Raw genomic sequence first — 14,090 nt, 5'->3', positions numbered from 1 at the left:
TTAACAAACTCGACCGAGATATTAGGACGAGTTATTTTTAAGGAACAATTTGAAAGTGATTGGCACAAAATTACGGCAGAAATATAATGAAATATACAATTTTGTAATTAGGGGATTTTTACCCATTTACAATCCATAAAAATTGGATAATTAATTCGGTTTATAGAATAGATAATCCATGTAAATATAAAAACAATAATTTATTTTTAAATATTAAACATATTTTACTGATTTTGAATAAAAGTTAATTTAAAACCATTAACTCGTTTATATTAGAACAAACATCTGAACTTTACTTGTTAAATTCCACGTCATTATTTTCAAGTCATTTAAATATAAAGTGATACTTTGATATTACAGTGTAAGCTGCCCTATCCTATTCGTATTGTATTATAATATAATATTTAATTTAAATTAGTTTTTCATATTATAATTTATTACAAGCGTGTCTTATTACTCGTATATTATTCGTATTTTTTTTTTGATAAATTTTTTTTTATAAGATAGGCATTTTTAATCTTATTACGTTCTATTAAATTAAATGTTCTATCTCTTTAATTTTTAATAGATAATTTAATATTTAAATAGTAAACGTTATATTTATATTTTTTATTATTTTAGACAGGAACACTCCTTTATAATTCTATTTTGTAGTTTGTCGACATTAGAATACAAACAATAAATAATAGATGTAACCTTATACTTCAGGTTTATTATCTTTTTTCTGTTTAGCCTCCTGAACTACCGTAAGGCATTAATTCAGAGGATGAGTGAGGATGATGTGTATGAATGTAAATGAAATACAGTCTCAGATCGAACATTCCTGAGATGTTTGGTTAATTGAATCCCAACCACCAAAGAACACTAGTATTCACTATCTAATATTCAAATCCGTGATAATTTTATTCTTGCCTTTGCTAGGAATTGAACCGTAGAACCCTCGACTTGGAAGTCAGCTGATTTTGGATAACAAGTTAACCACTAGACTAACCCGGCGGATTTACCGATTAAGCCTGCTACTCTTCAAGATCTGCAAAATCGAATTTTTACAGCAGTGAATTCAATATCTAGGGATCAGTTACCAATAAAAATTGTTTGGCATCAATTATAATAATTAACTGCTAATTTATAAATATCGATATTTACATCCTTATTCGTAAACGAAGTAGGGTGATCGCGAAAATTTTTGGTTTTCAGATTTCAATGGAAATTTCCATTTCACCATCCCTGAATCCAGTTTAACTATTTTCGGCGTGACGTCTGTACGTACGTATGGGCGTATGTATCTTGCATAACTCAAAAACTATTAGGCGTAGAATGTTTAAAATTTGGATTTAGGACTGTTGTAACATCTAATTGTGCGCCTTCTCTTTTTATTGCAATCGACTTCACCAAAAGTGTCCCAAAAAGCCCAAAATCCAAAACATTTTGAGTTAGGAATTTTTCTTAACTTCAGTAGTAAGCCCTCATTGAAAGCTATTCAACGATATATCATAAGTCTTACTTATTTTCATTGGTTCCAGAGTTATAGTAAAATAAAATTTTAATTAATTAAATATTTGGCTCTTACAAGAGGAAGGTAAATCGGTTCGAATCCGACTTTATTTATACTTCTTTTTAAATTAAAAGTACGTATAATTTTAGTTCACTAATAACTTCTGTTTTTTTTTCATATATATATTTTTTATTTATATATTTGTTTATTGAATTATTATTTATTGTAAAACCTTTTTTACAAAATCAGAGGTTAATAACTAGTAATATATCAATATAATTAAATTAAAAAAAAAAGTTTAAAAAAAGATTTCATTGGTGCTAAGGAGGGGATAAAAAAATTTCCACTTTAAAGTTAAGAAAAACTTCAAATTTACTCAATATGACAATGGTTCCATGTGACAAAATGTTTCACATGTTTTCACAGCATAAGACGAGCCCCATTTTACATCTCCAGAAATATTTTGGTCATACCTTGCCGTAAGGGTTGGTCATATCAAAATTGTTTCAGAAAAACGTTTCAGGTAATATTTAGAGGACTAACTACCACTTTAAACCGATGAGATACAGTTCTTATTAAGGGAGATAAATTTTTTTGTTTTCAATACCATTTTTTGATTGCCTTTGTCAATGGTTGATGATATCAAAAAACTTTACTTACATAAGTTTTATGGACTTATCAATCGAATCGTAGGAACTTTAAACGAATTCGATATTTTACTTAAAAAGAAAGTTGTAGCGATTTATTTTTACGAAAAAGCACCCCTATTTCTATTCCCATAGTCCGATTTTGGCCGTTAACCAATTCAATCAAGATTTTGGGACGATTTATTTTTAAGGAACAATATGGAATTGATTGGCGCAAAATTACGGCAGTTATTGTGTCCACAAGAAAGTGAAATATATATATATATATATATATATATATATAAAAGTTTGAGCCTACGGTGGTTTTGGGGTCTGAGGGATATAAAAGTCGAAGATATGTTGAAATTTTTTGGAAGTCGTATCATGGTACTCTTATATAGGTAGCTTTCTTATGAAATCTACCAAGTATACGGCTGGAAAACAATTTTTTTTGTCTTCAGTCATTTGAATGGTTTTATGCAACTCTCCAAGATTCCCTATCTAGTGCTAGTTGTTTGATTTCAAAATACTCCTTACATCCTACATCCCTAACAATTTGTTTTATATATTCCAAACGTGGCCTGCCTTCACAATTTTTTCCTTCTACCTGTCCTTCCAATATTAAAGCGACTATTCCAGAATGCCTTAGTATGTGGTCTATAAGTCTGTCTCTTCTTTTAACTATATTTTTCCAAATGCTTCTTTCTTCATCGATTTGCCGCAACACCTCTTCATTTGTCGCTTTATCCACCCATCTGATTTTTAACATTCTCCTGTAGCACCGCATTTCAAAAGCTTCTAATCTTTTCTTTTCAAGTACTCCGATCGTCCAAGTTTCACTTCTATATAAAGCTACGCTTCAAACATATACTTTCAAAAATATTTTCATGACATTTAAATTAATTTTTGATTAAGGAAATTAAATTTCTGACTGAAAGCTCGTTTTGCCTTTGGTCTTTGGCATTTTATATCGCTCCTTTTTCGCCCATCTTTAGTAATTCTACTTTCCAAATAACAAAATTCTTCTACCTCCATAATCTTTTCTTCTCCTATTTTCACATACAGTGGTCCATCTTTGTTATTTCTTCTGTATTTCATTACTTTCGTTTTGTTCTTGTTTATTTTCATGTGTCAGTTCTTGCGTAGGACTTCATCCATGCCGTTCATTGTATCTTCTAAATCCTTTTTACTCTCAGCTAGAATTACTATATCATCAGCAAATCGTGGCATCTTTATCTCTTCACCTTGTACTGTTGCTCTGGCTCTAAATTGTTCTTTAACATCATTAACTGCTAGTTCTATGTAAAGATTAAGAAGTAACGGGGATAGGGAACATCCTTGTCGGACTCCCTTTCTTATTACGGCTTCTTTCTTATGTTCTTCAATTATTATTGTTGCTGTTTGGTTCCTGTAAATGTTAGCAATTGTTCTTCTATCTCTGTATTTTACCTTAATTTTTTTAAAATGCTTAACATTTTATTCCAGTCCACGTTACCGAATGCTTTTTCTAGGTCTATAAAAGACAAGTAAGTTGGTTTGTTTTTCTTTAATCTCCTACTATTAATCCGAGCCCTAAAATTGCTTCCCTTGTCCCTATACTTTTCCTGAAACCAAATTGGTCTTCCAATTCTTCTTCCACTCTCCTCTCAATTCTTCTGTACAGAATTGTAGTTTTTTGATGCGTGGCTAGTTAGCTCATTGTTCTGTACTGGTATACATAACCTCCTTTTTTGAATTCGATTAAAAAGAAGTTATTTTTAGAAAATAATCCGATTTAAACAATTAACTGGTAATTGAATATTGTAAATATTTCATGTCTTTTAAAATTGCATTAAATAAATCGATGCCATGAAAAATAAATAGATCAAATTAGGTTTGTTGGTCACTTTACTGAGTAACAATACACTTGTAAAAGAAGTATTAAACCTTTACCAAAATAGAAAACGAAAAGAGAGTCATACTTGGAAGTAAATCAAGACGTAGAAAAACTAAATAAAGATGGGGAAAAATAATAACAGATTCTACAGAAGCATTTAAGCAGAATAATAACATAAGGGAAAAAATGAAATCTTACAAAATCTAATTAATTTGTCATTTTTACCTTTTTTTATTTTTTGTGTGCTATTACTGTTAAAACATAGAAATTATAATAGTTTGGATAATTTATCTTTTGTATGTATAAGATTAATATTTAGGAATTAAATATATTGTTATATACTTTACTAAATGTATTTTCTTTTTTATCTGTTTCATGAATTATTGAATCTGTCAACGCATAGTTTCATGCAAGGTTTCGGTCAAAGTATGGCAAACATGCAACAGAACTTACAAAATGCTTTGTAAGTAAATATTATTTTGTTAATATTCATATAATAATTATGCTTAATTTATATTTATAAAAAAGTACAAACTTTAATCAAAACAATACTAAGACGTATATTATGAAGAGAAAAAGTTAAAAATATCGATCTAAAAAATTCATCCAGAAATTCAGTACTCTCATGATATAATTTTTTTGGTAAATTTGTTATAGAAATGTATGCTGTAGATAGGAAAAATACTTTCGACCAATTCGAACAGATATATGTATCATACAGTTATCCAATCCTCGTCAAAAGATTTAAGAAATAATAACTTTTAGTTTCATGTATGTTACTTGAATACAACTTATTATTTTTAATGCTTTATGAAGAATGAACGATGACAAATTAAGTACAGTAAATTATCATTATCTCAATTTGGAAAATATTATTTTTATGAGATGACTCCAATAAAAGATTTTTTAAACTGTTGTAGCTCTGTAATGTATCACAAATGTAAAGGTATTAAATGTCACGAGATTTACTGACGATTTTAAAATTTTATATTTATAAAAGCTACTTTTATGTAAAATATTTAAATATTTAAATAATAATAAGAATATTATGTAGAACATTAAAGTATAAATTTATTTTAAAAACGTTGCTTCATACATGATGGAATTTACCATCGATGTTTTTACATTGATGGTAAATTTATTAAACCGTTTACAAACATAATAAAATATAATATAAAGTTGAAATCTGAGGTGAAAAATGATTGAACACGTTGGCTGCCCTACTACTGTAACATTAGCGTTATCATTTAGAGCCAGGCTAATTTTTTTAACAAAAATTATGTCTTCAGTTAACGCCACGTGCCTCATTATTGGTTAACATGCTGCAGTAGTTAACAGCCGTGTGAACCAACTGTGAATCACATGCGATCACTTACTTTTGGCCTCGTGACATATACGTAATTCGATTTTAATGGATTTGTCTATGCTACTCCAACTTAGCGGACTACCCTGGTAATTTGAGATCTAGGGAAAAATTGGCCACTCACAAGCGGCGAGTCAATGTAACAAGAACTGCATTGTCGGACCGTGTGGGAGATCCTTGACGCGATTGCTTTGTTCATCCGGCATCCGTGGTTTACTTATGGGAAAGGTTCTTACCGCATTGCCGTGGGAAGCTAACCGCGAGTACGGCTGACCACAGTCAATTATTATGGTTCCAAGCACTATAAAATAGTGGACAGATACTTGCTGGCATTCAGCGACCTAGGCGTGGCAGCAAATTGCTACCTACACGAAATAAATTTTATTACTTATTTTATATAATTTTCGTAGTTGAAGGGGTGTGCCTACTCATTTTAGCAAATATATGACAAGTGAGCGGTTGGGACGCGTAAGCCGGTATGGCACCGCGTTTAGTCCGCTTACGCTGTTAGGTAAGCTCTAGGAGCTATATTAGGATACTGTTCGAGGCTCTGTTGCCGTCTGTGGCACAAACATTCGGTCTTATGCTTTAGAGCGACCGAATGGGGTAATGGTGAGGTAGCGGGAGAAATTCCAAGTAAACCAATGCCACCTTAAAGCCGTAGCCTCGGAGAGTAACACTATAACCTCAGCCAGTGGTTTCTGCATTCGAGTCGTGATTTACGACGTCATATATTTTGATTATGTATTTATAATTCTTATCGTAATATACATTGCGTTATTTAATATTTTTCATTTACGTTAACGTTTCTAAATGCGTTTATTGGATTTAATCAAATCTAACGTAGTGTTATTTTGACAACATTGACGCCACTACAGTCAGCTGATGAGAACCGATGTAACTTATGTATGGCACGGGTGAGTTGTTGGTTGTGGTAGTTTCGCCTTAATATTGTATTTATTGTTTGGAATGTTTATTCAGTAACTTTTAAGTGTTAGTATTTTTTATTTCTATGATTAAAAGAATTGTAAAAGTCAGTTAGAAAGCTTAAGACAGCTAACTTATTTCTCGTAATATGATTTTCATAACCTGTAATTTTAAAATCTATAATTAACTTGTAAACCTACAATTGAATACGTAAAATATTTTGAGAATGGCCAAATTCATTCGATATTAGATGATCTTAATTCAAGCGATGATAAAAGTATTTTCGAAGACCACGGTAGTGGTGATGACCTAGAATATGTACTCATCAGTGATAAGATTTCATCACACAGTGAAAGTGCTATATCTGATATTCCGGATGAAAATTGTTCAGTTTGAAAAATACTAAGACAATATAGGAGATCCTGAAGCGAATATTGGAGAATTCATATCAAAAATACCACTCGAGAGGATATTCAGCAAAACATTACAAATCCTGGAGCAGGAGCAATTAATGCAATCAACAGAAATGCTGCTACAGGTAAGAAGAAAAACATTTATCCATTCACCTGGAGTCATTGGAAATCTGATCGATTTAAATAAGTTAGTTTTTAATCCGTCAAATTCCCGTTAGTGCGTTAGTTTTAGATCCATGTGGTGTAAATCAAGATGTTTTAGAAAATATGCAACAGTGCGAACCTGTAGAGTTTTTGAAAGTTTTTTAACTGTTGTAGTGATGCACCTTTTGATTTCTGATACCAATCGATTTGCAAACAATCAAAAAAACATTGTGGGAATTTCTCGACATGCCAGGATAGTGAAGTGGGTTAATACAGATGCTAAAAAAATGAAACTTTTCTTGGTCATTATTTTGTGGATGGGGATGATGGTATTACTATCTCTTTCGCGATATTAATCTTAAGTATACCGCATATATATATTTGATTATATTAAAGTAAATGTAGGAACACGTTTGTGTTCTTCGTTTCATGATGAAACAGACATTTTATAATATTACAACTCTTTATGGAGATTAAATTTAAAGCATTGTTATTTTTTAAATACGATTTAGTCAGTATGAATTATTAAATAAAATAATTATTATTACCTGATAAATTACAGATTTATCTATAATTCTCTATTGATTTTCTAATTCTTTTATTATTATTATTATTAAAATTTAGTCGCATATTTATTATAATTATCTATTTTTTAATGGAATAATGGAAAAAAAAAACATTTTTTTTCAATAAAACTAGAACTAATGTTAGTAATAGTGCTAGTGAAAATTTAATTAAAGATTTGTCTTTGTTGCATCTACAGTGACAAAAATTACATAAATTTTGTTTTTTATTTTTATATGAATAACTTTTATTTTTATATGAATAAGAGAATCTTCAGAAAAAATAAAACAAAGTAAAAAAACAAAAATAAATATTTCTCGTCATTCTTCTTCCCTTAGTTAACAATCCGGACATTGGTTGGCAGTAGCTCTTCATATATCTGTGATCAGCTATTCTATTTTGCTCAGTGTAGGCCCGGTATCTCCTGTATTTAATTAATGTATTAGGTCTATCTGTAGCATTTTCCCGTCTGCCTTACCTAAGGCATGGAATATGTGCAGTCGATACGTCTCTTCTTCCTCTTCACTTCAAACAAGCCATAAATGCAAAGCTTTTCTAGATAGATTCTCTAATCCCATTCTCAGTGAAACAAACATTTTTTTACCTTGTCTATCCAAATAATTACTTCAAATGTTTCGATCCTATTTTTCTCTGCTAACTAAAATTTCCAATTTTCACTACCGTAGAATTGTATACTCCACACAAACATGTTATCAGTTTTTTCCTGAATGTCATTTACGTTCGTCGTCATGAAAAGTTTGTACTTTTTGTGAGTACCGACTTTGTTTGCTTTGTGTGACGCACATAAACTATACCATTCTTGGTGTCCAGTCCACGCTTAAGGTCCACGCCCAGTACACAGTATACGTTCGTTCTGTCTCGGCTTGCTATTATGATATATGTATTTCCTTTATTTAATAATAACTTATACTTCTAGTCAAAATGTCTATTCTAGCTTAACGAGCATAGCTATTAAACCACGCACGTGTTCGGCAAGTATAGCTATGCTGTTTACAAAACGAATACCGAAATTTACGCCATGCAGGTGAATATTTTTTGCTATATTTTGATCTCAATTCTTCAATTTTATTCTGAATTTAACCATTCAATATATCTGGAAAGATTGTGCACCCATATGTGTACTTCTTGTTAGTAAGTAATTTAAATAGGATATCATTACAGAAAAAAACCAATTCAGTCTATCACGGTTGGTAATATACGGCTGAAATTGATAAATTAATTAATAATTTAAATATTAAAATTCATATCGATTGAAATTTTGAAGTCTAACAATTTTTTGGCTGTATTAATGCACAAGTTTCGATTTAAATTAAAAATTTCAACTGTATCTAAGCATTATTAGGTAGTGAATTTCCATCGGTAACACTGTAGAAGCCGATTCTACAATCGTTTAGTAAATTAGATATCCAAAATAAATTAATAAATTCGATATTCAAAAATCTTTTTATTTTCACTTCATCTAACAAACATAGTAAGAAACAAGTGGAACGCTGAATGGAGGAGTTTAAATACAAAATTAATCTCAGTAAAAACTTCTCCTTATAAATGGAAAAGCGACTTTAAGTTGACTCGCCGTGAACAAGTAGCGGTGACCAGACTTAGAATCGGTCACACGCGATTAACAAATTTATATTTATTAACCGGCGAAGTGAGACCAATGTGCGGTGTTTGTAATAAAACACTGACAATCAAGCATCTAATAGAAGAGTGTACTATATATGAGGACCTCAGAAAGAGGTTCCGTCTTACAAATAATATTAGTGCTGATCTGGATAATTGAAATGAAGAAAATATAGTTGCATTTCTACACGCCAGTGGACTTCTTAAAAGTCTATAAAATGAAAGTTTAAAGCTATGGTAAAAGATACTCTAAGCGGTAGTTTATATATATATATATATATATATATATATATATATATAAAGAAAGAAATAAATAGTATAATTTTAATTTTAATTTCATGGTCTTTTGAGAACCTTATCTCAAATTTTAATATCGGGGCCCTTTACACTCCGTAAGTGTTTGTGATTGTCCTTGTCTTTTATGTCTTAAATGTTTTGTGTAGTTTATGCTTTTAAATAAAATGTAAGGGCCCTTTACACCCTTACATATGACGATGCAGATGGTGATAGTAATTTCTTTTAAAGATTGTGACGAGGGCTAATGACCTTAGCAGTCGATGCCCGTAAAATTCCAGATAAAAAAAAAAAAAAAAAAATTAAACTTGAAAACAAAAAAAATACGGTATTTATTTTAATTATTCTATTTTCTGTTACTAATATTGAGTATTTTTCCGCAGCAATGGCCCTAGTTATCCAGGAAATTATCAACTTCAAAGGTGAGTGTTCTCAGATTTATATGTTTTGCGATATAAATTATAATAATATTAAAAATTCCATTTAAAATCTTCTTTTACATGTACAAGTTAGTGGATATTACACGTTTTCTAGTTTGGGTACTTTAACATATCACAATATTACATTCAGTGACTGGTGCACATTTAAGAGGTTTGATGCCGTTCTGGGTGGCTGGTTGTTTCCAGAATTGAAATCAACTTCCATCCTTGACATATTAACTGTTTGTTAATGGAAAACCTTCAGACCATTACTGTTTTCGTTCTAAGAAAAAAAAAATGTAGCCTCTAATTTGCGGACAATAAATAGTAAATAGTATTTATCTAATGTTTTTTTTATGGATTCAATCTTTAATTGATTTACATAGTATCACAACAACGAAGGCTGTGTGGCTATTAAAAAACAGATCATAGTAAATCATCATCATAAATCATAGAGAGGTTAAAAACTAATGTAATATAAACCATCTTTTTCAATATAAATTTAGAATCATTACCATTTCATATTGCCTGAGAATTCCCGTGTTTTATTTGATTAAACTAACAATTTTGTATCGGTAGTAAATTGAACCGTTTAAATGAACTATTGATTTTTTTCGTACAGGCTGTCTTCATTGTCTCCATGTACACAACAGAAGAAATTTTTATATTTTAATTTCACAATGAAGTCAAGTATCTATAATTGCGTAGTAAAAATTTAAAAATATTATTTAACAACAAAAGTTAAATATGATCATACGCCCAAGATATTAAAATTATTATCCTTATTGATGTTTCTAGTTCTTCTATATCTTGGTTGAAAATAATTGAAATAATTTTGTAGAAACACGTTTTAATATTTAATGTTTTTGTAAAATTTTTCCAAAAAAAATCAAAATATAATGTTTAATGAAAACAATAATTTTTTACACAAATGAAAAATTACTTTTTTATTTCAACAACAGTCAATACATTTTTCGATGTAATATAAACAGGAAATTATGTTTCTTTTTTTAATGTAATATTCGGTTATGGTTTTTAGTTTAGTATAATAAGCGTTCGTAATTTTGATTTGTTTTTACAAAGTATCCTTTGTTTATTATTGTAGGGTTAATGATGGGGAAGTGGATGGAGTGTAGAGACATTATATAGTTTGTATCAATCATTAAAATTGCAAACTGAAATTACCTGAGGAAATATACGTATTAAAACTATTAAAGCAAAATAGATCAAATTTACGACATTTAAATTTTAATTTCAAGCTTTTCATAAAAGGAAACAGTTTAATTCTTGCTTACTTTATTAAAGTTACATTTTTTTTTTTGTTTTCGGATTTTGAAATATATATATATGTATATATGTATATATACCACATATATATATTACTTAAAAATAATGTTTAATTTTTACTCCTAATTTAGCCATATTTTTTGATGATTTATAGAAAATGATTTAAATATATGGCTAAATATAATATGATATGATATAATATGTGTAATACTAGGTACAGAATAAGTGACTTTCTAACATCAAGTAAAACAAATTGTTTAGGGATGTAGATTGTAGGGGGTACACCGAAATAAAACGACTAGTACTATATAGGGAATCTTGGAGAGCTGCATCAAACCAGTCAAATGACTGAAGACAAAAAAAAAACCATCAAGTATCTACTGTTATGACTATTCATGCGGCCATATAATATGAACGCAGTTTCATCTGTTAATATAACTGAATTGAATGTGTATGTTGCAGGACATAGAAAATGTTTGGCCAGGGATTACTTAAATTTATTGCATGGCCTTTTATTTCTTATGGAAAAAGTACAGATACTAATTGAAACTGGCTGTGCGATAGGATTTTACTAAATATCCAGTTAAATTTGGAACGGTAATTAAATGTCATAATTTCACACAAATACGGCACTACCTCATTATTATTTAACAGGACGAAAATTTTAAATGAAACGATTCCAGATCATAGGATAGATCGTAGAGGAACCATAAAACGCCAACCCGAATTCCAGATCTATCCCTTCTAGGTTATTATTTTTGGGGTTATATAAAACAATATGAATATATAACAAAATTCTTATGTGAGGGAATTAGTAAAAAAAAAGATTATTATGAAACAAAACAACATAAAGTGTGTATAATTGATGAATCTTCACGTATAATATCAAATATGATACATCAAGTTATAAACGGATATTACTTAAGGATATCGCACATTTAAATAAAATCTGAAATTAAATATTGTGGTAATTAACGTAAATTATATCAGTTGACCAACCCACTAAATATTAATAACTTTTGGAAATATCAGTTACGTTTATTATTCTTGTGAAAGCTGTTATAATTGGTGCCTGAGCTGTTAATTCTAATATGAACTGTTTAAACTTCGGTCTAAGTGTGATGGTAATATAAAATAAAAAAGTAACTACGGGGGATGTACTTTTTTTTTTCAAAACCGCGATTTTTTGACATTTGATTGCATAAAACTAAAAAAAAAAACTTTATCGAGGAGTATTTTACAGGAAGTTCATCGTCATTTGTCCACTTTTGTATTTAAAAAAAAAAATTGTTTCAATTTGTCGGATCCATAATGGAAGGAAATTTAAAATACTCTTAAGTTGTAATTTTGTAACAATGTAGACCTATACAAGTTTCTTCTATACTTTATTGTCGTCTGTATAAATATATTTCAAGTTAAATATTAATTTATATGTCACACTTGTAAATTTACGAGAAGTGCAAATAATACAAAAGAAATTATAAAAAAAAGTTTAAATAAACTGTTTTAATAATGGTAATTCATCTGGAAAGTTTAACTCTTAGAGGTAGGTAATTAAATTCTATACATCAAGCCATTGGAAAAGAAAAATGTTTCTTTTTTTATATTTTAAAAAAGTTTAATTTTCTTTGTAATTATTAACATAATAATCACGATGGTATAAAATTTACCACTAAGTTAGTAATGAGTAAACATACGATTTAATATGCAGTAAACGATAAGTTATTAGAAGTAAAAAAATAAAAAAAATATAAAAACAACAAAATAAATTAATTTCGAAAGTTTTACTAAAAGGTTTAGAATTGAAGTATAAAATAATAAGATGGTCTTTCACTGATAAAAAAGAACGTTTGTAATACGAGATCTGGCAAAGACTTCATCAAATTGCTGCTCCCCCTAGGGAGTACACTAGTAACTAGTACAAAGTACACTAGGGGTACTTTGTATAAACCGATTTTGTTACCAAATTCAATATCGAAAAATGTTTTGTATTTATATTTAATAACCAATTAAATACGTTTTAAGAAAAAAAATATATATGGAAACTAGCATTTGTCGCACCCTACATGATTGAGTAATATGCCTTCGCCACTTCGGGGCACTGGAAACTTGCAGTACAAAATAATAAGGTGACTGGATTTCCATTGAAAAAGAAGAACCGTTGTAGTACGAGACCTGGCAAAGACTTGATCAAATATCCTAACTCTAGGGGGACTTTGTAAAAACGATTCTACAATTATTTACTAAATTCGTTACCAAAATCGATAAAAATGAATTTAATTACATTTTATAATCAATTATACGTTTCAAGCAAAAAAATATACAGTAACTAGCGTTCGACGCACCCTAACTGATCGTCTTGTATGCCCTTGCCACTTCGAAAGCACAGGAAATTTAACCGAATTCAATAAGGGTTTCTCATAAAACACTTCCAAAAAATAAACAACCACCATCCAGTTCATATTCTCACCAAACCAATACATAATCGCCCAGCCTTCAGATAACTTCGATCTAAATAAAGCAAAATTTAATAAATATTTCTCGTCATTAAACTGCATCTTTGGGGCCAAAAACGACTGTGGCATGAGTGATACCCGTATAGGTAAATACTACAAAAAAACTAACCATAAAAATTGAATACATTTCTGAGATCTCAACTCTGACGACAAACTCAGTGCATTTATGATCAACATATATATTCACTGTGATTAATATTTTAAAAAGGGATAAATTTTATTTGAGATAAAAATCTGTCATGACCAAACTGGGAAAATTACGCAACTCTTTGCCAGGGTTTTTAAAAAAAGTGAGGTTATAGTAGATTAATAAATAATTAAACTTTGAAAATAAAACTTTACATACGGAATTTATTGTAACTCTTCTATGTTGTGTTACTAATATTGTATTTTTTTCCGCAGTTATGACCCTAATTATCAAGGAAATAATGGATGGAATGATAATTTTAAAAAGTGAGTATTCTCAGATATATATGTTTTGCAATATAAATTATAATAATATTAACAATTCCTGTTTACAATTTT

The 14,090-nt window shown here is 29.5% G+C and overlaps 1 protein-coding gene across 1 annotated transcript in view; it reads left to right on the top strand.

Annotated features, from left to right (window-relative positions):
- The window catches only part of LOC142332486 (uncharacterized), a 40,392-nt gene that overhangs the window by 8,274 nt on the left and 18,028 nt on the right, over positions 1-14,090 (top strand). The window contains exons 2-4 of the mRNA XM_075378936.1: positions 4,401-4,460; positions 9,727-9,765; positions 13,968-14,018. Coding sequence (XP_075235051.1) covers positions 4,401-4,460; positions 9,727-9,765; positions 13,968-14,018 — 150 coding nt within the window. The remainder of the gene's footprint in view (positions 1-4,400; positions 4,461-9,726; positions 9,766-13,967; positions 14,019-14,090) is intronic.

Source organism: Lycorma delicatula, chromosome 11 (genome assembly GCF_047948215.1).
Source record: "Lycorma delicatula isolate Av1 chromosome 11, ASM4794821v1, whole genome shotgun sequence".
NCBI classification, from domain to species: Eukaryota; Metazoa; Arthropoda; class Insecta; order Hemiptera; family Fulgoridae; genus Lycorma; species Lycorma delicatula.
Note: the sequence above shows the minus strand (reverse complement) of the source record. Positions and strands in the feature narration are given on the sequence as shown.